At 36.7% G+C, this 27,132-nt stretch overlaps 1 protein-coding gene across 1 annotated transcript in view; it reads left to right on the top strand.

Annotated features, from left to right (window-relative positions):
* Nucleotides 1-27,132, top strand: part of ENPP1 (ectonucleotide pyrophosphatase/phosphodiesterase 1) — a 67,651-nt gene that overhangs the window by 11,979 nt on the left and 28,540 nt on the right. Inside the window, exons 2-6 of the mRNA XM_060114404.1 lie at nt 20,686-20,758; nt 22,972-23,088; nt 23,822-23,947; nt 24,852-24,912; nt 27,030-27,127. Of these exons, the coding sequence (XP_059970387.1) occupies nt 20,686-20,758; nt 22,972-23,088; nt 23,822-23,947; nt 24,852-24,912; nt 27,030-27,127 (475 nt within the window). The remainder of the gene's footprint in view (nt 1-20,685; nt 20,759-22,971; nt 23,089-23,821; nt 23,948-24,851; nt 24,913-27,029; nt 27,128-27,132) is intronic.

Here is a 27,132-nt window from a genome sequence, read left to right as displayed (position 1 = left end):
AGACTGCTGGAGTTGAATCCTGTCTCTGCCCGTAACTGTTGAGTGTCCTTGGGCAAGTCCCTTAACTTCTCTATGCCTCAGTCTCCTCACCTATAAAATGGAGATAATAATAGTAGCTACCTCACAGGTTTGTTTTGAGGGTTATATGAATTAATCTATGTAAACTAATTAGAAAAGTGCCTGAAAGATAGTAGAGGCTAGATTAGGGGTTATTGTTATTATCATGGTTATGGTTAGTAACTTTTTCAACAAATATTTATAGCGTTCCTATTGTGTGGGCAGTAATGGTTAAGAGGCTGGGGGCTAAATGGTGGTGAGGGGAGAGGAAAGACTTACTCCTTGTTCTCATGGTCCATCCCCACAGGACTAGATGTTTATCAAAAAATCCTGCAAGAGTGTCTCTCACTGCAGCTGGGATTGGTGCTGCCTAGAAATTATATGCAGGGCTGTGAGAGAGGGTAGTGAGGGGGAGTTGGCTTAGTCAGAGAGGTCTAAGAAGGTGTCCAGGAGGAAGTGACAGGCGAGCAGAAGAGGATTCTGAGGGGAGGCAGCAACACATACAAAGGGCCTGGGGTAGCAGGGAGCATGGTGTGACCCAGAATTGGGAGATGACCAGGTAGCTGGTAGGCAGAGAGATGTGTGATGGGTGATGAGGCAGGAAAGGTAGTCAGGGGCCAGGTCCAGGCAGGGCCTTGCAGACCATCTTAGGGCTTTTGGGTTTTGTTTTAAGAGCAATTGAAAATCACTGACATATTTTTCTGTTTGCTTGGTTTTGTTTCCACTTTTGTTCATAGTGACAAAGTCTCATTTACATTTTGGAAAGGTCATTTTAGCTTTAGCGGCAAGAACAAATTAAAGAGAGCACGTTGGGTGTAGAAAGAGCACCGTCTTATTTTTTTACTTGGCTATCTCATAACTACTTTCTCTTTTCTACTAGATTTTTAAGTTTCACATGTGACTGTGCAAATTAAAATTTGCATGAATTAAAGCTAAAAAGTGTAAAAAGGAATTCAGTTCCTCATCATGCTGGCCATTTTTTAAGTGCTCAGCAGTGATGTGCTGGTACCACCCTGTAGGGCAGCTCAGACAGAGGGAACATTTTATCATCTTAAAAACTTGAATCATGCCAAAGATGGTGATATCATAGGGTTTTTTACTTTTATGTTTTTTTCCAGCAAGTAATAATGAAAATGTGCATAAAACAAATGTTTGTTGAAGAAACATTTGTTAGAAGAAAAGAAGTTGCTTAAGGGAGTTAAGTTGTGAATGTTTTTACAAATATAATTTTAAGATTCCTTATCCAAATGAACGCATGTAATTTTGTTGACTTAAGCCTAAAGATACACATTAAAAGGTCACACATTTCTAAAATTATGGTTCCCTCCTAAATTATAAACCTCTATATCCATTACCAGATTTTAAGTTCTGTCTTTAAGTTGCGACTGTAATTGTGATTGAATACCTAACCACTGGATCTTTAAAGAAAGTAAATGGTCATTTTAATCTCCCTGTTAATCCCATTCTCTGTTCTCAGGAAGAATACCAAAAATCCTCTGGAAGTTATCTTTTTGTTGTCTATTTCCACTGAGCTCATTTTTCAAGAATAAATGCAAGGTGCTCTAGTCATTATGTTCCAAAAATTATTTCAGAAAAAAACTAGAAATAAATCACATAAACAACTGAATATGATATTCTTTCTCTTTTTGTGTTTCTTCGTCTCTGACGTACCACCTGCATAGGCAGGAAACCTGCCTAGGCAAGAAAAACAATGTCGTTTAGACAAAGCCCATAGCCCTTTACCTCTTAGTCCATCTGTTTCATCCTCCGCGTGAGGGTGGCAAGGGCTGTCCTGTACCATTAATAAACTGGTTTCCTCTCTTTCCTGTCTTATGAGCTAAAACAAAACTTAAAACATAGTTTCCTAAAATGACTTAATACTCCTTTTATTTAGTGAGTCATGTCTTTCTTGATTGTAGCTTCTAATGAAACAAACTGTTTTCCGGATTATTTTGGCAGTGCTTTTTTTTTCCCCCTTGAGATCCAACTGAAGCAAGATCTAATTAAAATATGTTTTGCATCTAGGAGACTGAGAACTAAAAACAAGTAAACTCTCAGAATGAAAAGTTCTTTGCCTATATTTGATTTAGCTTCGTTTATGCCTTGGGGTATATGTATGTGTATATCTGATGTCTGATCATTTGCTGTACGGCCAATTAGAAAAAGACAAGTCCATACCTGGTAATTTAATCAAGAGAATTTAATATAAGAAACCAGTTACAAAGGTGTTGGCAGAGCTGAAAGTCAAATATTGGAAGAGCCGAAAGCCAAATGGGATGGTATGGCAATGTGGCAACCCAGGGAATAGTACCAGAAAGAAGCTTGTACTACCTTGAGGTCAGGAAAGGCAAAGGGGAAAAGCTGATGAAACCCAGAGCTGGCAGCCAGGACTTCCCTGTAGGAGCTGGGACCCTGGAGAGATGCAGCCCCTGCCAGGGGTCCTGTCTGAGGCTAGAACAGGGAAGATGTATGCTGACTTCTCCCGTCCTCCCACCCTCCGATCTTCTGTGTTTCCCATTGGCTTATCCTGGTCTGATGCTGGAGCCAGGGAGCCTGGGCAATATACTGATATTTACTAAGAGGTCCTTTCTCTGAGATAGAAGCTCAGGAGAAAGACAGTGTCAGAGTTTGGGTTTCTCAGGAAACTGACTCTGAGATGGAGACTGGCATCCCAGGGGTTTTATCAGGTGTGCCCTTGAGATCAGCTCCTATGGAAGGAAAAGGACTGCGGGGAGGGCAAGATGAGCTGTGAAGCAGTCTCTCAGTGGAGGCCTTCCCCGACTCCGTGAGCTGTTCCTCCTAGCATGACCATTTAGAGCTGTCCAGGAGGGAGCTGGCTTTCCTGGGAAGGGGTGTGGCATTGGGCAAGTTCTCTCTTCAGCTGAGGCAGGCCCTGCTGGCTGGCACCCCCAACAGCCAGGGGAGTAATTCCTTCCTTCCCGAAGGCAAATCCAGGCAGCTTATCACAGTCTCCACCACTGACGGCGGCAGATGTGAAAGCAGCGTCTGCACATTGTTTAGTTTTAAAAATCATATAGCGCTGAAATATATAAAGTGGAGGTTCAGCTTTTTCACTTAACAATACCATGTATTGTTTAAATGGGTCTATATCCCAACCTATGGCTCTACATAAATTTAATAATATATATATTTTAAAGAATTTATTGATAAAATAAGAAATGCTTATGAAATAGTATTACATGCAAAAAAGAAACAAAATTATGTATAGAAGAATTTCTTGATAAAAAATGTATATAGAAAATATTGTGTACATTTATGTGTGTGTGCATGCATTTTTTAAAAAACTAAAAGTAGCCAACGTTTTTAAATAGTGGAAATTTTGTGGTGGAATAATATGGATTCATGCCTATTTCTTTTTTTCCTTCTCTTTTTAAATAAACTTTTTATTTATAGAATGGTTTTAGATTTACTGAAAAGTTGCAAAGCTAGTACAGAGAGTGTCGATATACCACACACCCAGTTTCCCTGTCACTAACATCTTACATTAGTGTAGTACATTTGTCACAACTAATGAACCAGTGTTGGTACAGCCTTATTAACTAATGTCCAAACTTTATTCATATTTCCTTAGTTTTTCCCTGATGTCCTTTTTGTTTGTTGTTCTGGTATCCAACCCAGGAATACCATGTTACATTTCAATGTCACGTCTCGTTAGGTTCCTCTTGGCTGAGTTCCTCAGACATTCTCAGACTTTCCTTGTTTTTGATGACCTGGACAGTTTTGAGGAGGACTGGTCATGTATATTTGTGGAATGTCTGATGTTTTCCTCATGCTGAGATGGGTATCATATGCTTTTGGGAGACAGACCACAGAGGTAAAGTGTCATTCTCAACATACCATATCAAGAGTCTATGCTATTAATATGACTTAATCATCGATGATGTTAACTTTAATTACCTGGCTGAGGTAGTGTTTATCAGGATTCTCCACCTCCAAGATATTGTCTTTTGTGCCTTTCCATTCTGTACTCTTTGGCAGGAAGTCACTGTGTCCAGCCCACACTTATAGAGGAGAGAGTTCTGTTTCACCTTGAGAGTGGGGTATCTACATAGATTGTTTGGAATTCTTCTGTACTGGAGATTTGTCTACTCTTATTCATTTATTCAATCATTTATTTATATCAGTATTAACTCATTGATATTTATTTTACACTTTGGATTATAACCTACTAATATGTTGTTCATATTTTTGCTCAAATTATTCCAGCTTTGGCCATTGGGAGTTGGCTCCTGTGTCCCTTTGACATACCCCTATCATTGTGTATATGTGTTTAGTACTCCCTTACTTTCTGGTGCTAGAAGATGAGTCTGAAAGTCTAAAACATCATCACACATGGTTACAGTTTTTTGTCTTGTGATGAGAACTTTTAAGTTCTACTCTCTTAGCAACTTTCAAATATACACTACAGTATTAGTAATTATAGTCATGATACTGTATATTACATCTCCAGCACTTATCACTTATTTATTTTATAACTGGGAGTTTATACCTTTTGACATACCCCATCATTGTGTGAGCGTGTGTGTGTGTCTGTATGTGAGTGTATGTGTGCCTCCCTTTATTTTCTGGGATAGGACTTTTAGGCTCCTCTTGTCCTATTTTTTCCCCCCTAAATGTTTACTAACATTCTTGCTGCTATAAAACTAGTGAGTGTAACCAGAAGTCCACTTCTCCACCTGAAAATTAGAAGTGGACTTATGTAAACATATATGCCTAAACTCTCTGTGCATTGTACACATCACAAGTACACATCACACCACTCACATCCCTTTATCACTCTGTGGAATAGTTTTCAGACATTTCCCTTCTCTGTGAAGTGATGAAGAAGCAGGTGGTTACCTCTGAATGAAGCTGGCCAGCTGTGCACTTTCAGCAGAATCAGCTATTAGATTCCTTCATTTACCATTTTGCTGTGGAAATGGTTTAAGCATAAAGTCTGGGAGAAAGAAAAGCAAGCATGTTCTCTCATGTGGTCAGGAAGCCATGTTGGTTAGTACTACCAGCTTGATAAATTCATCTCTGTTCAGCATCTGGTCATCAGCTCTGTAGACTCAAAAGTCCCTCATGGTTTTTGATGGGTCAGGGATTCAGGAAAGGCTTGGCTGGGCAGGTGTGGCTCAGGGTCTGTCATGCAGTTGCAGTCAGATGGTGGCTGGAGTTGCAACAGGGAATGGAGCATCTAGATGCTGGCCAGGCATCTCTCTCCCACTTCAGGTAGTTTCAGGACTTTCCCACTGGTCTCTGTGCCTAGGATAGTCTGGGCTTACTCGCAGCATGAGGCCTCAGAGTAGACTTCCAGCATGGGGGCTGAAGGCTTTAAGAGTAAGTATTTCAGTGATGGATTTACATAATTTTGAAGTAATTGGATAGTATTTTATATTGTTTGGGTTTACCATAATGCATTATATTAACTCAATTGTTTATTGACAGAAATTTAGGTTATTTGCGTGTCTTTGGTATTACAAATAATGCTGCAATAAATAAATATCTCTGTGCATATCCTTATCTGCTTATGTGAACCTTTCCATCAGATAAGTTAAGAGATTTGGAATTGCAAGAGTGGAGGATATGTACATTTTGAATTTAGATAGATTCATCTAAATGACCTTTGAGAAAGACACTTATGCTTCTGTAAAGACAGTGTGAAAGTGCCTGTCTCTCCTTATATCCTTCCCAGCACTTGTAATTATCAATCTTTTTAACATTTGTCGATTTCATTGGGTAAAAAAGGGACTCTTTGATTTATACTTCTTTGAATTTTAATGAAGGCGTATGACATATTTTTATTAGCTGTTTTATTTCCCGAAATATCCGGTTTATTACTTTTGGTGTTTTAAAATTGTGAGTTATCTTTTTCTACTTAACTTTTATACACTCATAATCTATCATGGAAATTAACTTTTTGTCATATGTTGGAAAGTTTTACCTTAGTTTCTCCCACCCTGATTTTTCTTGTGGTAGGGGTTCTTTTTTTGGAATTTTTACAGAAATTCCTAATTTTTATGAAATCAAATATATCAGCTTTTCCATTATAATTTTTGGATTTTGTGCCATGCTTGTAAAGGCATTTATCACCCTAAAAATATAAAAATATATGCCTATATTTTCTTCTAGTGATTTCATGTTAAACCTTTAAATATTTACTTCATATGTTATTTTGTTGTAAGGCAAGAGATAGAAATCCAGTTTACTATATATTTCCCTCAAGATCTCTTTTCTCAATAGATTGCTTTTCTTAAAAAGCTAAGGTAATTCTGAAGATTAGATAAAGAGAGGCCACAAAAATGTATTTTTCAATACTAACAGTCCTGTTGAAGACAGAAGACGGTTAAATAAGCCGTCAGACTAAGAACAGTGTTGATATTTAATAATTCTGTGATCCCTTGTGGGCATTACCCATTTGTGGATGTGAATAGAAATTCTAGGGGCAGGAGGCTATATCTGAGGAGTTACCCACAAGCTTTTTAAGAGGATCCTGCTTTGTGTTGAGGTGTTTGCTGTTACTGATCTTGTTGATTAGGTGCTTGCATCTCAAGATTCAGTGAGGGTGTGGGAGTCATGGAAGGAAGCTTGCCATCAAAGCTGAATCTCTGCTGAGACCACTACTTTAAACTACCAAATGGACTTTTATGCTTTGACCTTTAACTTCAGAGGGAAACAGAAGGAAAAGTCTGTGAGGGAAAGTCTTCAGAGGGAAAAGTCTGTGAAAGCAGTCACTGCGATCTGGGAGAAGTGATTTGCTCACTCAAGCAGAAGTTATAAGTACTGGATGTTTTTTCCTTTGAAAATGTTTGGTACTTTTGGAAACAAAAATAAATGATCATGTTTTTCTTTTTATTGTATCTGTATGAGATGATGAATGTTAGCTGAGCCTGTTGTGGTAATCATTTCACTATATATTTAAATCAAACCATCATACTGTATGCCTGAAACTTATACAGTGATATATGTTAATTATTTCTTAATAAAACTTGGGGGAAAAATGAACACTATAGGAAAGGAGAATTACTGGCCTAGATAAAGCAGTTCTCTGGAGGCCTTGCAGGGTCCCCAGGAAAAGTTTTGATATGGAGGATATGGCTCAGGTGAGTTTCTGACCCCCTTTCTGCTTCACCTGGGAAAGTAAGGCTTGCAGGCTAGTGTTTCAGGTACTTCTCATGACAGGCCTAATAGTTTATTCCAATGGCCTGTGTTCAACAAGAAATCTTAATACATGTATATATTTGGGGTAATATTTCTTAAGAGAGGAGGATAAAGGATGTGGGGTTAGGGGTGATCCAAATAAAGGTAACATCAAATGTCAGGGGAAAGTAGATTCATAGATATTTTAGATTTATTAGGGAGAAGAGAAAATACCCAGTCCAACCCAATAAAGGGGCTATAGATAACGTGCTTTTCTCGATATCACAAAGCTCCAGAAGTAACTCACATCTTAATTTGGGTATAAAGGCATGAGAGTTATTGGTTTCTTTGAGATTAGGGCTACAATTTTGCCAGACTTATATTGTTAATCGAAAATGGATAGAATTTTAATAATTTCCTTACAGTTTATGGTAAAGTTCTAACATTGTTTCTGTTTTCTTAAGCTAGAGTTCTAATTTGATATTCCATTTTAACCTGTTCTCCTAAAAAAATATTTTCCAATTATCATTACTAGCTCCCTGGGCTACTAATTTGAGCTTTCTTTGAGACTTTTCTTCAAGTGCTTATTTTACCAGGATAATTCATTGAAAATTAGGGAAATGATGAAATGACTATTTGCTTGAATATTAAAAGTGCCAAAACCCTTCTCTGGACTCTTAGAGTTTAGACAAGACTCTCATAGTTTTATCTGCCTGAGAGACTGGTTCAACCAAGTGTGTACAGCACTGTGCTTATTCAAGATAATTGTTTTGAACTGCACTTTCTATTATCAGCAACTCCTAACAGATTTATATTTGATTCAGGGCATTATCTTCTTTATCTTTCATGTACATAGTGTCCTATCTGGATGGTAAAAAATATGTCTGCCATTATCTTTCTTTCTCACTTAGGAAAGGGTTAAAAGCTCAGAGCTGCTGAGTGACAGATGGGGGGAGCCTTTAAGAGCCAGTATTAAAAAAAATAATATAAATATTACATTAAATATTTAAATATTAATTTAATGATATTTTGTACCTCATAAAACTGCTCTACTGCCTTCTAAGTTTATTTCTCCTCTATTCTTTTTTAAAAGGATATGAGAAAAAAGAATACCAAAGAAGAGTGTGTAGTTTCTCAATGTGAATATATTTCTTTTTACTCATGACTAGAATTCACTTTGGTAAAGTCTGTTAAACTCAGCCTGCTACTGATTTCCCCCATTCACTAAATATGAGAAGTAGTTTGTATCTTAAGAAATGTGCCAGATTTCATAGCAATATTTCTGACATAAATTGGAAGAAGTACTGTTGGAAATGATGGTATACATCCAGCAATTCTGTTAATCATTATTGTAAAAAAATGTGTCGATGATGAATTCTTAGAAAGTCAACCAAAATTTCTGTGCTACGTCTTTGAAGCTTGTTTTTGTGGACTCCTGTCTTAGCATCTCTCATTTTAAAGGTAATATTTTCCATTTTATGTTTGTGGAAAATACAGTATCCGCAGAGCAGAGGTTCCTTCTATCCATAGAAGTAAGAGTCTCTCTGAGGGGGAGTGCTATGGCTTGTGATCTTAGGTTGCTTATAACTCATACAGAGGTCCTAGAAGTGCTTTAGCAGCTGGGCTTGCACAGGTAGTGACACGTTCCACCCCACATGTATGGATCTGTCCAGAGTCAAAGGAACCCACCATGGTGTTCCTCTCCGTTATGTTGTCATTAGCCTCGTGATTGGTCCTTCTGGTTACTCTTATAAGCAGTGGTTTGATAAATGGCCTTGATCACCAAGACCCTGGATATTTTTGGGGTTTTGTTGTCATTCTTTGTGTGTGTGTGTGTGTGTGTGTGTGTGTGTGTGTGTGAATTATAGTTTAAGAAATTGCTAGTTGTTGCTTGAAACGTCATAAAATGACTCCCCCATTACACTTTCATTTTAGCACCTCTTCTTCCCTCTGTCATTGTAACCTTCAACCTATGCTAGTCCTAAGTTGGTATTGCGATAATGATTTCTGTGACTCCTAATTGAGACCTGTCAATGAGAGAATAAATATTATCATTATTTTCTTAATTGCCAATGCTGATGTAATTGTGAGGGTAGAGGACATCCAGCTTAATACAGTTGTCATATGAGATATTCCCTGGAATAGTACTGGCAGGGACTAATATTTCTTAAATTGAAATTGAAGAGGTTGAGCATGGGCCAGAGAGACAGAGATATAAAAGATATGTTTTTGGAAACTATCAGCAATTAGAAATTGAGATATGGTTTTGAAGTCATAATTTCATTTTATGAAGAAATTGTGCATGCTTATATACCTTATAAGCTATGTATTATATTATAAGTGAATTATCTTATATATGTAATATGTTGTATGAAGTTGGAACATCCTGTGGAGGACATAGGTACTGTGTAATTTATGGCGTATCCTCCATATATAAAGATATATACAAGCTGATCTCACTTTATCTACCTCAAGTTGTGAAGGTGGTCTCAAACTTGAAATTTCCCCAATGTTTTTGGCAGAAGCAAAACATAAATCCTTTTTGGAGGAAAACACCATCATCCTCAGCTTCAAAGAATCCTGAAAAGTTTTAACATCAATGAATGAACAGAACACAGTTAAAAACAACTAAGCACACAAAGGAAAATGGCAACATGAGCAAAAGCCAGCAGAAGCATCACACAGCAGAAGCATCATACAGCAGAAGCATCACACAACAGAAGCATCACACAGCAGAAGCACCACACAGCAGAAGTGTCACACAGCAGAAGCAAACAAACAATGACTTCAGATGATAGTGTTATCAGACACAGATTATAAAATTCTTGTCCTTTTTAAAGAAAATATGGAAGAAATAATAGTGAATTGAATTAGAAGGATAATTTCTTGTGATCTTTCTTTGTGATACATGCTAGATAATGTCTTCTGATCTATTTTTCAGCTCACAAATTCTGTCTCCCACTACTCTACATCTCTTCTGATGTGAAGCCTAATCCTTTAATTAATTTTGTTCATTTTATTTCTAAAAATTTATTTGGTTCTTTAAAAAACTTTCTAGGTTTCCTGATTACTGATAGTATTATCCCTTTTACCTTTTATTTTGGACACTATTTGAAGAGATGACAGTTTTCTAGAACTGATGAAAGACATCAGTCCTTAGATTCAAGTAGCTCATTGAATCATAAGCAGAATAAATAAAAGAAATATATGTCAAAAAACAACAGAATAACATTGCAGAATACAAAGGTAAAAATAAAAATCATTGAAGGTATAGGAGAAAAATGACAAATTTTCTTCAAGTATGATGGACTGACAGCTGAATTCTCATAGTATAATGAGATCTTCACTGTGCCGAAAGAAAACAATTGCCAGACTGGAGTTGTACACCCCTGCAGAAATACCATTCAAAAATGAGAATAAAATAAAGACATGTATATACTAACAAACACTGACAGAATCTGCCATGAGGAAAGTTTTAAAAGATTTCTTTATGCAGAAGGAAACTGATTCCAGATGTTTCCAGATGAAAAGTGTAAAGGAAAATATGCATTAAAATGCACAAACTTGTAAATATTTGGGTAGACATAAATGTACTTATAAAACAACAATGTCATAGGGGTTTAAAAGTTAGAATAAAAGTAATATTAAAAGAGAATAAAGTCCAAAAAAGCTAAAACCTAAGCGTCCATATCAACAACTTAATAAAAGAAAACCCAGAAAATTAGACCTGGGATATGGAAGGAAAGAAAAAAATAAAGACTAGAAATCAGTAAAATAAAAAAGAGACTGACAAAGTAAAAAGCAGATTCTTTGAAAAGGTTTGATCCCCCATGGTGAGCCTGATTACCCAAAAAAAAGAGAGAAGGCACAAATTACATCAGGAATGAAAAAAAGGAACACAAATTCAGTGCTACAGCCACTGAAAAAATAACAAGTGATTATTGTAAATCACTTTATACCAATATAGTTGAAAATGCAGATGAAGTGAAAAATTTCAAGAAATGCTGAGTCAAGAAAAATTAGAGAATCTAAGTAATTCTATAATCAATGAAGAGATTGAACCAGAAGTCAATAAACTTCTTGCACAGACCTCTCTAGACCCAGAGAGCTTCCACAGTTAGTTCTATCCTTCAAGGAAAAACTAACTCTGATCTTATACTTATTCACTGCTTATTGTGAAGTGAAGTTGGCATAGCCTTTCACTTGAAGATCTTTTTATTGTTGGTGTTCTGGTATTTTATAGTGATGTGAATAAGTATGAGTCTTTGATTTATTATTCTGGTTACTTGATATTAGTAGTATGAGCCTTTTGATTTCAAGATTTGTATGTAACTTCTTGAATCCTATTGAGAATACTACTTAGATGGGTTTGTTTTAAATGTTTTTCTCTCTTCTCCTCCCTGTTTTTCCTTTGTGTTGATCTTAGACCTTTTCTTTTTGTTGATCTCATATTTTAGGCTTACCTCAAATGACTGGTGAATCATGGTGGTTCATTGATATTTAAGAATGAGGGATTAGGTAGGTTAAATGGAGGCAGAATTTGTTGATTAGAGTTTGCTTAGGTTAAGTGGGCAGGGAGGACTTCCTGTTACGCTGAAGATCACTAAAATGCCAGAATGAGGTAAACTTTACTCTGGGTCACTAGTATCCATGCTAGCCCCCTGGGTTCTCCAGTATACTGATTCTAAAAGTATATGGGTTCATTGTGGAAACTGGAAAATAAAGGTAAGTACCAAGAAGATAACAAGAATCACTGTGAACCCATCAGCCAGAGATAAGACTATTTGTAAACTATGTATTATGTATAACATAAAATTAGGACCATATTGCCTATTCTGTTTTATAGTTTGCCATTCATACTCAACAGTGTCTTTCCCCAGGTCATTAAATATTCTTCTAAATCATAACTGTTAATGGCTTATAATATTCATATTATATACATAGTCCATATTTTCTTTAGCCATTTTCCTATTATTAGACATTGTACATATGTCTATTTTTTGTTATAAATAGTACTGCATGTATATATTTGTATCTAAATATTTGTACATAATTTTTTTGCCTTAGGATAAAGTGTAGGAAGTGTAGTTTTTGAGAAGTATATATACTTTAAGGTGCTTGTTTCAGACTTTTTCTAGAGATTTTTATATGCACAGTGCTTGGATCCATCCACAGCTAATCTTTGTTAAGTGTGCAGTTATGAATCTGTAGTAATCTCTAATTCACAAATTGGTGTTTACATGGATCCCTTTTTCAGTGGCATGGGTTGGAGAGCTGCTGTATAGGTATAACTCAAGTTACCAGTACAGCCATTCCCTGCAAAATAATAATTTGCTTTTCTTCTCTATTACACCTTTTTGACATATTTTCTTTACCAGTGCATGGTCTTCAACCACTGTTAAACAGATTACTGCAGAATTAACCACCCCCCCAAGAAAAAGGGAAATATTAGTATACTAGTTTATGGCATTTCTTTTAACAGCAACTAAGAAAGAATGCCCTGAAGTTTGATTAAACATTGATAAGGTTATATTGTTCCTGTAGAAGAATCTGTAATGTCTCAGTGCTCTAAGTGAGTTGGATATTCCTAGTAGGAACTGTCATTTATGGAGTAAATATGCCCCAGTCACCAATCTGGGTACTTTCTGTAAATTATGTCCAAGGCTTGTGCCAGTTTTTTGAGGTGTGTATTGTCACCACTTCATAGATAAAAAATAATGTTTAGCAAGGATATGAAACATTTCTAAGTCACATAATTGGTGGTTGTCTATAAGTCACAAGAAGGTAAGCTCCATGAAAGCACTGAAATGTTTTCGTTTCCTGGTGTATACCCAGCACGAGGCTCTTCTTAACACATGGTAGCCTCTCAGGAAATATTTGTTGAATGCTGAAAAAAATGAATGAACAGAGGTGGGATTTGAACCCTCGCCATTTTGAAACGGAACCCCTTTCTGCCAGGTAGATGTCAACTTCTTCAGCGTGTTCAGGTTTCACTGAGAGGTTGAGTGTGAGGTTTGCCCCTAAGTGATGTGCTTGTCCAGTGCGTAGTATCTCCTTCCCCCATTTTCATTTGACCAGTTATATAAATTGCTTCACATAAAATTTCACTGCCATTTGGGAGAATCTTCAGTTAAGTCAAATGTAACTAAAACGATACTGAGTATATAAGAGGCCAAGCAAAAGTTAGACCCTTGTCTTTAAAAAACTTCTCAGTACACTCAAGCAGTTGTTCTAACTTCTACACTGAATTTTGTAATACTTCAAAGTTCTTCAAAAACAAGACATTATCTTTGAGCATGACATGCCTCTGAGCCTCCGGTGGGAGTTTCTTGGCACTGGGCTTGTTGCATTAGGATCTAACCCATATCCTCTAGGAAAGGAAATCCCCTGAAGACTCCAGCAACGCGTAGGTCTGAGTTCCCACAGAGTCGTTTCCAGAAAGCATGCTGCTTGAGTAAAAGGTCAGAGGACTGACTGATAGGCAATGTGGTCAGCCAATTCATCTTCAAATTGGAGAGGCATCTGTCACATTTGAATACCAAATCCAGCAATTGTCCATTTCCTAAAAAAATGCTTTTCACCTATATTTATTATAGGCACCCTTTATATAAAGGCACTTAACAAACTGATTGACTTTGTCAACTCAGATGAAGAAAAGGGGGAGATTTATAGTTTTCCCCCAAATTATTTAATTAAATCAGTTTACTGATTTTTCAGGTCCACAGTTATTTTGAATGTCTATGCGCTAGGCACTCTGCTAGACCTAGAAAATACAGAGATGAATCAATAAATCCACGCCTCCCTGGAGCTCACAGTCCAGTCAAAGACAGACAGATAAACAAATCTCCCAGAGCATGGTCAGGGCTGCAGTAATTGGAAAGACCCAGAGGAGGACAGAGCATCTCCTGGGAGAAGACAGGCAGGTGAGTGGCTTATGGCACAGCCTTTCACAGTGTCACCAAAGGATCTTTCTAGAATTTATAAATCCAGTCATGTCGCTTTCATGTTTAAATCCGCAGCAGCTCCACACTGACTGCCCCGAAGGCCACAGCCACCTTTTGGACACTCCCGTGTGCCCCCCTCCTGCCCCACTCCCTTTACAATCTGACTGTTTAAGTCCTAATCTTGCCCATGTCGCTTATCAACTCTGATCCTTGGCAAGTTGCTAACCTCTCTGCAGCTAAATTTCCTTAAACTGGGTAAATACAATAATCTGTGTCACAGTGTTATTGTGAGGATTAAATGATTTGATAGAAAACTCTTAGAAAAGAGCCTAGCACATGGTAAGTACTACAGAAGGGATGGTTCCTATTGTTCTGTAGAAGTGATGGCTACTACTGTAATCACTGTTATTCTCTCTTTCCCAGACGGGTGTTATTTTCTATACTTCCCTGAATCTGCACAAAGCACCATTGCATAGATTTGTTACTGAATTAGATACCAGGCCCCTCTCTTGGGGCGCTAGATGAACTGAGGCCCCCTGGCAGGATCAGGGAGTTCTTTCCCGCACTCAGGTTCACGCTGCCAATAATGAAACTGAGTTTGGTGCAAGCAAGACAGGCTTTTATTCAATGGCCAGAGAATGGAGAAGCAGAGCTCATGCTCTAAAGGTACCATCTCCTCTAAGGGAGGGAAGTAAGGGAATCTTAAGGGTCAGGAGGCAGACAGGTCATCAGGGCACTAGGAAAGGGGTGGAGATTTCCAGGGGCAGCCTGGGCATGCGCGATCTTCCACACTCCTTTGCACATGGCACCAATTGTGCAAGCAGAGTACAAATCCCCCCGCTGGGCAACGATCTTAGCATGGTGATGAAGCAAAGGAAACTCTTGGGCTCCTCCAGGTTTCATCTGCACAGATGCGGTCCTGTGGTCAAGTCAGGACCGGGTTCTGAGCGGTTGACCACTGTGTATCTCTCAAAGCATGTATCTCTCCCAGTACAGCTGCAAACCATCGGCCCAACACCAGGTACTTTTGAAACAAACACAGAGATAAATCAGGGCAAGTGTCCTTCAGCTCTCAGGGGTTGATATGGAAACACAGAGATAAATCAAGTCAAAGAAAATGGTGACCATTAGCCTACTTTGTCTGCCATCTTGGATCTAGCTGGTTCAGTCTGGTTTTGCCACGGGCCTTTGTGGCATCTTGTTGATAAAACACAGCTAGCCTGTACAGTTAAAAAATAGTTTCTGTACCTATGCATGGGTGCATGGGTGACACATTGTCACTATGTAGTTTAATTCTTAGGTTACTTCTCACTGTCTCATGTCTTTGTCATCAACAAATTCTAGAGTTGTCGCCCTGAGTAGATTATCAACTCAGATTAGGGATTTCACCACAAATTCTTTTTTGTTTTAATTTTGTACTTCTCCACAGAATCGAAGTCCAGTGCGTATTGCAGGCGCTCAAACATTTGTTTATTGATTGAAGGGGAAATTCCTTTTTCCCCCCTCTCTCTTTGTGAAGCCTTTTGTAACCATTCTCTCCTTTTCTTCTCTCCACTGTGCTGGTAGCATGTTAACATTTTTTACATATTTCAACTGTAGCTCTTGTCCAGTTCCATTGTAATCATTCATTTTATTTTATTTATATTTATTTATTTATTTATTTATTTATTTTTTGCGGTACGCTGGCCTCTCCCGTTGCGGAGCACAGGCTCCGGATGCGCAGGCCCAGCAGCCATGGCTCACGGGCCCAGCTGCTCCGTGGCATGTGGGATCTTCCTGGACCAGGGCACGAACCGAACCCGTGTCCCCTGCATCGGCAGGCAGACTCTCAACCACTGCGCCACCAGGAAAGCCCTGTAATCATTCATTTTAATGTCTACCTGCTTTCTCTGTCGGGGAGGAATTGCTTTCATTTGCATCTCTGGCCTTTAGCAAAGGCCAGTGGACACATATTTGTATGAATACTTGATAAAGAAAGAATAATACTCATTATGTTAACGCCACTGTGTTTAAGGGAATTTGTGAGAAAAAAAATTGAGTGATTTCTTTATATCTGTTTTGGTTCACTAAATGTCCAAGAAATGATTCAGGGACTCTAACTAAACAAGCAGGAAACTCCAAATAAATATTGTTCTAACATAGAGGCAAAACATTCCAACAACTTTACTTTTACTTATATGTCTCCAAGCTTCATGTTTTCTAAGATAAAATATTTTGTCTATAGCTTCTAGGAAAATATCAAAACTTGAAAACTACCTAAAGTGTTATAGAGGTATGAAAGGATGGTGGATTTTGACATTGTTGGATTAAACTACTTTGAGAAGAAAATTCAAATTGAATTAGATTTCGCAGCTCTGTTAATTGTTGGAGAGAAATTTCCTACTAAAAACTATTCTGATTGGGTGTTGTGTAACAAAGTAGTAGGTAATTTAAATTTCATCTTTTACAGAGGTGAAATGTTTGTTTCTATGGTCATACTTTAGTTTCAGTTTCATGCTATGCATTATCTAAAAGGTAAATCTAAATAACATCTTTTAGTAGCAAAGAGGTGATTAAAAAGATCAGCATGCCTCTTCTGTAGCTTAACAAGAGGGCAAAGATTTTCATATATCATGTATGCTTTAAACTCATGGTTGCAATTTAAATGCTTGCTTACCACTAAATCTTTTCATAGTTTTCTTCAAGATGAGACTTACTTGTAGCAGAACTGTTCACAAGTTTTGTTTTATATTTAGTTAGAACAGTAAGGTTATTGGTAATACATCTTCATGACTGAATTCCTTCAGCAGTGAGGGAATATGTATTGTAAGTCAATAAATTTGAGAATATAAATAAGTTCTCTTATCATGATTTTCATTCATTGTCAAAAGGTTAACTCCGATTACTAGTAAAAGTAGTAGAACTTTTTCATCTTCTTAACTTCCAGCAAGTACCTTATGCCAATTTCAGGTTTCTACTTTTGGGTTCACCTCCACTCCAAACCATCCCACTTCTGAGAACTCAGACTCTGAAATTCTCTCCAGAGTCCATAACTTCTGTTCTTCTTCCTTCCTCACTCCCTCCCTCATTCCCACTCCTTCATTCGCTCGATCCTTCACTTCTCACAGTTCTCCATCCAAATACCCATGGTCACATGGTCCTAACCCTCCCTGTTCAGCTGTTGCAGTCACACCTTGACTCTCTTGGTCCCTTTTCTGTTTCCCCTCCCTTCCTATCTCCCCATGCCATGTTATCTTTTTACCCCACTCCCCCACTCCCACTCCTGGAATTCCAGGCCTCTGGGTCTTATTACAAACAATTCATGATCTCAGTTAAGCTGGGCCCCCAGAGCTGGAGGGTCTGTTCACTCTTCCATTATTGATTCCATCTCTGTTGTCCCTACTGATTTGCTGCCATCCTTCACGTGGGGTCTCCTAAGCCCCCTTCATCACTTCAGAGCCCCACCTTGGCTTCCTCACTCCCCACAGATGCTTCTTACTTACAGAGAAGGATTGAAGGGCTGCTTCCAACTTCCTATGGCTACCCCTCAGCTTTTTCTGGTTTTTGTATCTTTAAGCCTTCTTCTCACCCACCTCTCTGAGGCTAATCCCCTGAGAGTATTTTATTGTATCATTAACCTGACTGTTTAAACCAGTTTCTTATAATGAGCTTAGGTTGTTTCTGTTTTTTTTTTTTTTTTCAAATACGAACAGTTCTGAATTAAACATCCTTGGATATATATATTATTATGTTATATACTATATTACTGCCCACTAGTGAGAGTACAGGCAGTGCTAGCTCTGCATGGTTCTCTGACATGTACAATTTCAGTTCCCACAGTTTAATTAAATAACACCAGTCTCCCAAAAACATGGTTCAAATTTCAGTAACTAAGATTTATTGACTATGAGTAATTGCATAAAGTACAATCTTTGCTACTAGCTTTTTCAGTCCACAAAACACTATGCAAATAGCAGATGCATATCATGGTCAGTGACCAATGTCACTTCTTTTAAAGTGTATCAGTGATTGGTTACTATGCATCTGTTGGTCAGTTCAGCACAGACAGAAAAACAAATATTTGTGTTGCTTTTTTATCTGCCAATGGTAGACCTACATCACATTTTATAGAAATGAATTATTGAAAGAGGGAATTGGCTGATAAAGTGCAGTTAAAAAAAGAAAAGTGATAATGCTGGAAATGAAATTCAGATCAAATGTAGTTGGGGTTACGGAAGAGATAGCTGACTGTGGGTAGGCAAACACTGCCACTGTTCAACACACTCTAGATATACAGCCAAAGGAACTTAGTGACAGTGAATTTATTGACATGAGAAGCATGGTTGTGATGAAAAGGATGAAGATGTCCCAGAGGAAGTGACAGTGATACAAAGATTCATATTAATGGAAGTTTTGGAGATGTTTCATGATATTAAAAGTACAAAGGTTAAAACGTTGGAAACTTATCTAAACTTAGAAAGGAATGTGACAATTTGCCAAGGCATATAAAAGATTCTCACTCTGTATTGTGAGAAGTAGATAAAGCAGTGTTCAAACTATTCTTGATAGGTTTATTACAAAGAAATAAAACTTTAATTTTCCATGGTTTAAATTACAGGATACTAAATACAGATTAGTTTTACTGTTTTTTCATTTCCCTATATATTTATAATTGACAGTAAGAGAATTTTTATTGTTTTTGATAGATCCTTTAGAATTACTCTTCCATAAGTTTGTGTTAGTTTACACCACCATTAAAGGCTTAGGAGAATCCATTAGTACTCTTATGACCTTGTTCTATTTGCCATTCTTTACATATTTGTTCAAGCTCTTCTTCTGATGGCTCCCTATTTTCATGGACATATATACATTTAGGTTTTTGATTTCCTAAAAAAAGAACCTGACCTAGACCCTGTTGTATTTTAGACCCACTGTACTTTCACTCTTTTTTCCTTAACCTTCGTTTTCTTTAGAAATGAGTTAGACCTGCTTCCTCAGTTTATTTGCCATTCACTCCCTCTTTAGTTCTGCAGTCCCTTGACAGTAGGCATGCTGAGGACAGAGGTCATGTCTCTTTTACTACTGAGTACCCAGTACCTAAACTACAGATCAGCATACAGTCTACACTCAGTATGTTTTATTTGAGGGAATGAGTTCAGAAAACATAAAAAAGCCTCTACCCACCACCCACCCTGTCCCATTCACCCATCCCTCCTGTCTTTAGTATCTCTTCATCTTGGCTTTTGGGAAATGCCATGCCATCTTTCCACACTGTGTCCATTCCCCTTTTTCATATTCTTGGTTCCAGCCAAAGTAGGCTGCTCATCATTCATCTGCCGCCTCCCATATGCCTTCCTTCCTGCAAGCCTTTCCTTAGACTGGCTTTTCTCTGCTCTGCCCTCTCTTCCCTTCCATCAGCTCTACCTGGCAATATCATGCCATCATTTCCCCTCTTCAGAGTCCAGCCCAGAGGCTTCCTCTATGAAATCTTTTCTGATCTCTTTCTCACTGGCCACCCCAGCCTTTCCTCTTTAAACAGCTATAGAACTCTGCACCTAGAGTCTACCAAATATGAGCCATTTGTGCTGTTGCTTTTGCCTTTTCCCAAAAAGTAGAAGCTCCCTGGGGGATCTCTTATTCTTTCCTTCAGTTCATAATATAGTCTTTACACATAGTTGGTGCTCAATGCATATTTTATTGAATTGTCCTGAAATGTGACATTCCAGAGAGCTGCCAAGGGAACTCCATTCCACTGAAAACTATTGAGGACTATTTTGTAGATTATTCTGCTCCTTTTTTTTTTTTTCTAACTCACAAATAAACTTCTGTCATTGTTCTTGGGAGTTATATGGTGTAATCACTTACACCATGTTAACCAAATGATCTAGTTAAAGTCAAATGTCAAAGTGCAGAATAGTGGAGAATGAGAAAGTTGCAAAATGTTAGAGCTGGAAAGATTTTTAGGGATCCAAGGAGTCCAGCCCTTTAATTTTATAAGTGAGTAAATTGATGTCTGGTATGTTAAAGTGACCTGCTCCAAATCTCTACACAACTAGTTTGTGGTAACATTTGGGTCCGGGATGTAGTCATCCAATCCTGTCTGTTGCTCATTCCCACAAGCTGTCACAGTGAATATGAGAATAGTGTTTAGGTTTGTGTAATTAAACTGTTAAAAGAGGCATCTGATATTCTTATATTGCCTTTTATGGATTAACAAGTAGAAAATTGTTAGGTTTTCTTTTCTCCCTACCTTAATTATTATAAGTTTTTGGACTGGATTCATTTACATCAACTGGGAAATTTCTGGCGACATTAACCCAGGAAGGCATAGATTTGTTTGCTAATATTTAAGTAAACTTTTTGTTGAAGTATGACATACATACAGAAAAATACCTGAAGCAAAAATGTGCAGTTTGAATTTTTCCAATGTGCACACATCACGTGACCAGCACCAGATTAGGAAACAAAGCAGCACCAACAAGTTTAGAAGTATTTAAAGAAATAAAAATTTGAAGAAATAAAAGGGCTTTGAAACTACATCATTTTTTTTTTCTCTCCACAGGTATTGTCAGTCTGTGTGTTAACGACAATCCTTGGTTGTATATTTGGGTTGAAACCAAGCTGTGCCAAAGAAGGTAACTAGTATAGTAATTAGTGTGTGTGTGTGTGTGTGTTTGTGTGTGTGTGTGTGTGTGTGTAGGGGTACTAGTCAGCCTTTTTCAGAATGTGATTGAGATAAGCGTTATGTCCTAATCCCTTGAGTACTCCATAGATAGTGCAAATTTGATGCTGGTTTGAGCCTTTTTCTTGAAGCTCTTTTATTATTTTAGCCATATACTATTTTATTTACTTGCAGAACTTCATCCCAAAATGATGAAGAGGGGCTATGACCAAAAAACCAACCAACCAAACAAACAAACAGAAAAACCTCAAAACAACAAAAAATAAAGAACAAAGACACAAACAAGCAGCTGGCTGACAGGTTCTGGTGCTGTGCTCCTGGAGCCTCTCTCCCTGACTTCCTCCAGTGACTCTCAAACACTTTTTCTCCCTAAGGAGTTAGCCCTGGAGGTTACTAGGTAACCAGTTAGCATCCCTGGGCAACCAGAAACTTATCCTTACATGCTTGTAAGTCTTTTAAAATTGCAGACATGTCAAAGCAACAGTGATATTTTTAAGCTTCTAGATATATATGTATATATATATATTTTATTGAGTACAGAAATCTAGTCAACACTGACAAGATTACTATGAATAATAAAACTATGAATCACAGTACACTGTAGCAGTCATTATTTTGGCTCTGAGGTAGTTTTTATTTTTTCCCCGTTAAAATCACTGATGGTCTTCCTAGGGAATTTGGTTTTGAAAATTGAACAAATACTTCTGTTCAACTCTTCTGTAATTGTAATAAGAGTCATTTAAAAAATTTTAGTGATTGTTAAGCTGTCATTTATTGTTGAAATGAATGAAATGTAATTTTATATATTTAGTCGGCAACTATTCAGAGAAAACTGTCAATGTTTAATAAAATTAAAAAGCTATAGACTTTAGTGTTCATCTATGTAGCCTTTAGACACAAAGCAATTCCCCTTGAATTTAGTTTGGCATGTAAAAATAAAACCGAATGATTGAAAACAGCAATTTTAATCCAAACTCAACATGGAATGCATGTTATTTTTTAAATGACTAGGAACATATTAGTGAGCTCCAAGTAATAGCTATTATTATAATAGCTTTTCCCCCTTGGGTGAGGAAAGTTAATATTTTTGACCCTAGAAATTATTATTGTCATTTCATGTCCTTAAAATTGCCTAGTTTCCTGGTGTTAAATGAGAGTTAAACTCTGTGGCAGTGTCTTCTTGGGTCAGGAGACCATTGCAGTCAAGAGCTAGGATTATTCATTTTTTTCTTTTGGACTTCCATTATTTTATAAGTGGATTTTTTTTCTTACCATCCTGATTTTTTAGTAATCCAATAAAAACCTAGCTTATTCTAGATAACTAGTAAAGAGTTACAATGTAAAATTGTTTTTAATGAAAAGTATTTTCCTTCCATATCTGCCATTTATCCATTTAACAAAAACGTATTAGTACCAGCTATAGTCAAGGCTCTTGCTAGGCACCAGGGATACAGTGTACTGGGTAACATCCAGATGTAGTCTCTGTTCTTAAGAAGTTTGTGCTCTAGGGTGAGACTGGGATATTAACCAAATGATCTAGTTACAAATGGAAGTAAGTGACTGAGATGAAGGGTAAGGTTTTATACAAACTTAAAAGGAAAAAGGACCTAGACTGGGAGTTTGGGAAAGTTTCTCAAAGGGAGCAGGCTGGATCTGAAGGTGCAATGGATGTTTTAGGTGATGGTGGGAGATGGGTCCTGCAGAACATGTTCTGTACAAACACGTTACTTCTCCTTTACACCAGACTGAGAATGATGTAAGTCAGGTATTCTCTGTCTTTCTGAACTATTCATAGATTATCACTTTTTAGAGAACTCTGCATAAAATCTTCAGAACAAGCTCTTCTTATTTTTATTTTCTTTATTATTCAAAAGTATTTAAGTTTTATTAACCCCAGTAGGGTTTATAATATATAAAAGAAAAAAGTCATCTTTTTTTCCTATGGCAAGAGATAAAATTGCAAACTCTATAAGGTTACTGCCTTCTGTTTGTGTCATTTTCTACATGTATTTGTGAAAAGATTCTTGGTTAACTTTATTGCCCACCCCATCTGTGTTTTCTAAAACAATATTTGAACCTGACTATAACTAACTTAGGTGTATTAATTGATGTTTGCTTTGTAATTATATAATGATTAGAAACATCTAACTCCTTCAATATTTTCAGTTAAAAGTTGCAAAGGTCGCTGTTTTGAGAGAACATTTGGGAACTGTCGCTGTGATGTTGCCTGCGTTGACCTTGGAAACTGCTGTCTAGATTACCAGGAGACGTGTATAGAACCAGGTAAAAATATGCAGGGGAAAAGATGGAGTCATGGGCCTTGGTAAAAGAGCAAAGAAAAGTTCTGCATCTTTTAGGTATGTGATTTACCTAACCCATTTGAGATTTTTAAAAATTTGGCCTTTATATTTTCTGAGAGAAAAGACATTTATATATTTTGCCTTGTTCAAAGTTTTATGGAGAGCAAAACTGTCTGTTTTTAATGTATGCTGACAGCCTATGTAGTCTAATTTTCATTTCACCTAAGTTCAAAAAGGCTGCTTAAAATATATGAATATTTCTATGGGCTTATTAAAGCAAGAGTGCTTAAGATGTCCACTTAAACTTCAAAGTAAAGCTATCAGACTATGGAAATTTTCTGTTTGATTTGGTCTTCTCTACATATGACATGGAATAACATTTAAATGAGAGCGAGCCAGGTTTAGATTAAATTTTGAGAACTCTGACAAGGACTGGTGGAAGAAGCCAAGACGGACATGGGAGTTGTATAATAAGAATTATGTTTGTTTACATTTTAAAATGATGAGATTCTGGCTTTTCAGTGAATGATAATTACTGCCTGCATATTTTCTCTTAGTTCAGATTGACCACTGTGGTGGTAGGTTCTGTGACTGACTCAGGGTTAGAAAATGGTCCATTTTCTCTTCATGGATCATGTTCCAGAGACATTTCTGTATTCACTTTGGACATGTTGAATTTGGACCATGAAACGTATTGTGTTGATATTTGTTTCTAGAACGGATATGGACTTGCAACAAATTCAGGTGTGGTGAGAAAAGGTTGTCCCGAAGCCTCTGCTCCTGTTCGGATGACTGCAAGGACAAGGGCGACTGCTGCATCAACCATGGCTCCGTGTGCCGAGGTCAGGAGGTCATGCCCTCGCCGGGTTCAGATGCAGGCTTACCTCTTCCTAGGTCCTAGCGGGGTTTAGCACAGATGTATTTTTTACATTAGAAGTCATAGTTATTGACTAACCATATTGGCTGAAAAAATATTTTAAAAACATTGTATTAAGGAAATTTTCAAACATATATACCTGAATAGAGAGAATATGTGATGAAGCTTGTGTCACCCAGCTTAATAATTACCATTATCTAACATGGCCAATGTTGTTTTATCTGTAGTCACTCACTTTCCTGCTACAACCCCCTCATGTTATTTTGATATTAGCTGCATAGTTAACGCTGTACTTGTGGAAAGATCACTTTTGCGGGCCTGGCTGACTATATAACAGGTTCCTTTATAGTAAGTGAGGACGATGTCTGCTGCGCATTGAGAGAGTAGATGTGAAGTTAGGGCATAAGATTCTGTGTAAACTGATGTCATTATGATGTCTCGTCTAGGTGTTACAGGGTTCCTTGAAATTCTTTGACAGAACCTGGCTCTGTATGAGAGGAGCTAAGACATCAAGGATTTAATACCAGAAGATTTTGTTGGGTGGATAGAAGAAGGGTTGTAAATTTTGGCTGAAAATATTAACAATTTGAAAATGGAAAAGGTGCCTTCAAGTTCTCCCAAATACAGTAGTATGTTTTAGTCTTGCAATTATACATTCATTTTTTAATTCCTGATATCAGCTAACTTTTATTTTGAAACAGAATAACTCCCTTTATTTGTTTTGTTTCCCTAGAATCACGTCCCGTATTATCTACGTATCTGTTAACATATTTTGTTTTTGGAATCTGTCCTAATGTGTCTCACAGGCATCACAATCATTGTTTCTATTGAGTGTGTTTAACTCATTGTACTTCTTGAAAATGTTTTAGGTGAGGAAAGTTGGGCAGAAGAAACATGTGAGAGCATTAATGATGCACAGTGTCCAGCAGGGTAAGATTATATTCTGAGATACTAATTTTTTTTAGGAGTACCATTTTTTTTCTCTTTCCAAATAAAAATAATAATTATTCATTGGTTCAGTAAATATTATTTTTAGTTAAGCCTTCTTTTGGCACTGGTGGTATAGAGATGATTATGGCATGACTCCCCACTCTGGAAGCTAGTGGAAAAAAGAGAGGTCATAAATATTTAGTATTCATGAGTGCTGGGTGAAAGTATTTGTGTTTTCCTTCTAGGAAGGAAGGATCTTTACATTCATTTTAAGTTTTTCAAGTTGAACTTATAGCAAATTACAGCTTCTTTTTATTTTTTTTTGTGTTTTTGTTCATTTATATATTTTTGGGATAACGTGTCTGTGAGAAGATGTTACATAATTTTTATAATTTTTACTTGTTATTTTTGTATTTAGAGTATTTTTACAATACCTTATGTTTACAAGGTCATCAAAAAAAATTTGTGTGGAATTCAGGTGGAAATTTGGTGACAGTATTAAACATAATTATCTTTGCTCCACTTGAACAAAGATATATGAATTCAAATTCATATAATTTGAATTATTAATCTTCAGAAATATATTTTTCTGTCTTTAAAATAATGATTTTTCCAGACTGTTAAACATTTTAACGCTGTATTTTAGCTTACTTATGTATATAATTTATTTTTGTTTTTTAAATACGTATTTTTGTTTTCTGTTGGATGGAAGAGTTCTTTTCTGTTTAAAACAACAGTAATAACAGCAGCAAAAACTAAACCCAAAAAATTCCAACAGAAGAGACTTTTTTCAAAGAGGACTTCTCATATATCCTAAGATGTCTGTTAAGTCCAAGGTATATTGGAAATTTTACACTTAATGAATTTTGAATCTTCCTTTTCCTTCTAAACATTGACTATTATTTTCCAATTGTAATGTTGACTCTGTTAGTGGAAAATATAAGTCCTCCTTTCTTTACAAGAAGACCATAATTTAGGACACATTTTATTATACGGGAAATTATTATACCCATATATTTACCTGGAGGCCCAGCAAACTGTTTTTATGTTTTCTGTTGATTGAATAGAAATAATTTTATACAGACATGGACCATTGAGACTATATGCAGCTGATTCTGCAGAGTCTCCCAACAGAACTATGGTACAAATACTAGTTAGTGGAAATTATTCACAAATTTCCTCCTTTTTCCATTTGTGTTTGGGTATGAGAGTAAGCTGGGGAGGCAGTAGAGTTGGAAAAGGCAAGGTAAGGTAAATCTTTGTGCTCAGATTTTTAAATTACTGAGTAAACTTTCAGTGGAAAGTTTTTTCATGGTTATCCAATGATATACGACTTTCCTACTGTCTATCAGATGTCATTAGAAGCTGCAAAATTTCTGAACCATGCCTGTTTTGGTGTAGCCATGGAATGGTTGTCCATAGTTATTCTCTTTTGTTGAGTATATCATTATACATGTTTTTTTGCTTCCCTCTTTGGATTTCCATACCACACATGTAAATCTGTGTGTATGTGTGTGTATGTGTACCTTCATTGTTTGTTCATTTCTAGCTTTGGATCATTTCTTTGTTGTTTATATATTTAAATGTAGTAAATAACTCACCAACTTCTCTATTAAATATTAATATCTTTTAAATACGGTAAACTTAAAAGCTAAATATTGTATATAATTTATGTGATATGAGATACTCTCTATTAGTTTCAAGTAGAGACAATATCAGAAAATGCTTTTACAGAAAAAAAATAGTGGAAACAAGAACATAATTTAAAACATGCTGTTTGTTAACATTTATTCTCTTGCAAATTGGGAAAATATTATTACATTTTAGTTGCTTTTGGTCTAGCTTTTGGAATAGCAGGAATCATAAATGATGGTCTCTGTATGGTGGCTCAAAATGGTATGAGTGCTTAATCAGTACTATTTGATGATATATATAATAAAATATAAAAGCATATATATGAATATAGATGCTTACAAAATATTCTTTATGAGGATGTTTGTTGAACTTGTTAGTTTACCTTAGATTACATACCAGCCTCAGTGGAAAACCTTCACTGGATCTGTGTCTTCTTTCTTCTTCTTTAAACAATTTTTTTTTCTTTCTTTCTCATTATCCAGGTTTGAAATGCCTCCTACCCTCTTATTTTCTTTGGATGGTTTCAGGGCAGAATATTTACACACTTGGGGTGGACTTCTTCCTGTTATTAGCAAGCTGAGTGAG

The sequence above is a fragment of the Mesoplodon densirostris genome, chromosome 12, assembly GCF_025265405.1.
Source record: "Mesoplodon densirostris isolate mMesDen1 chromosome 12, mMesDen1 primary haplotype, whole genome shotgun sequence".
Taxonomy (NCBI): Eukaryota; Metazoa; Chordata; class Mammalia; order Artiodactyla; family Ziphiidae; genus Mesoplodon; species Mesoplodon densirostris.
Note: the sequence above shows the minus strand (reverse complement) of the source record. Positions and strands in the feature narration are given on the sequence as shown.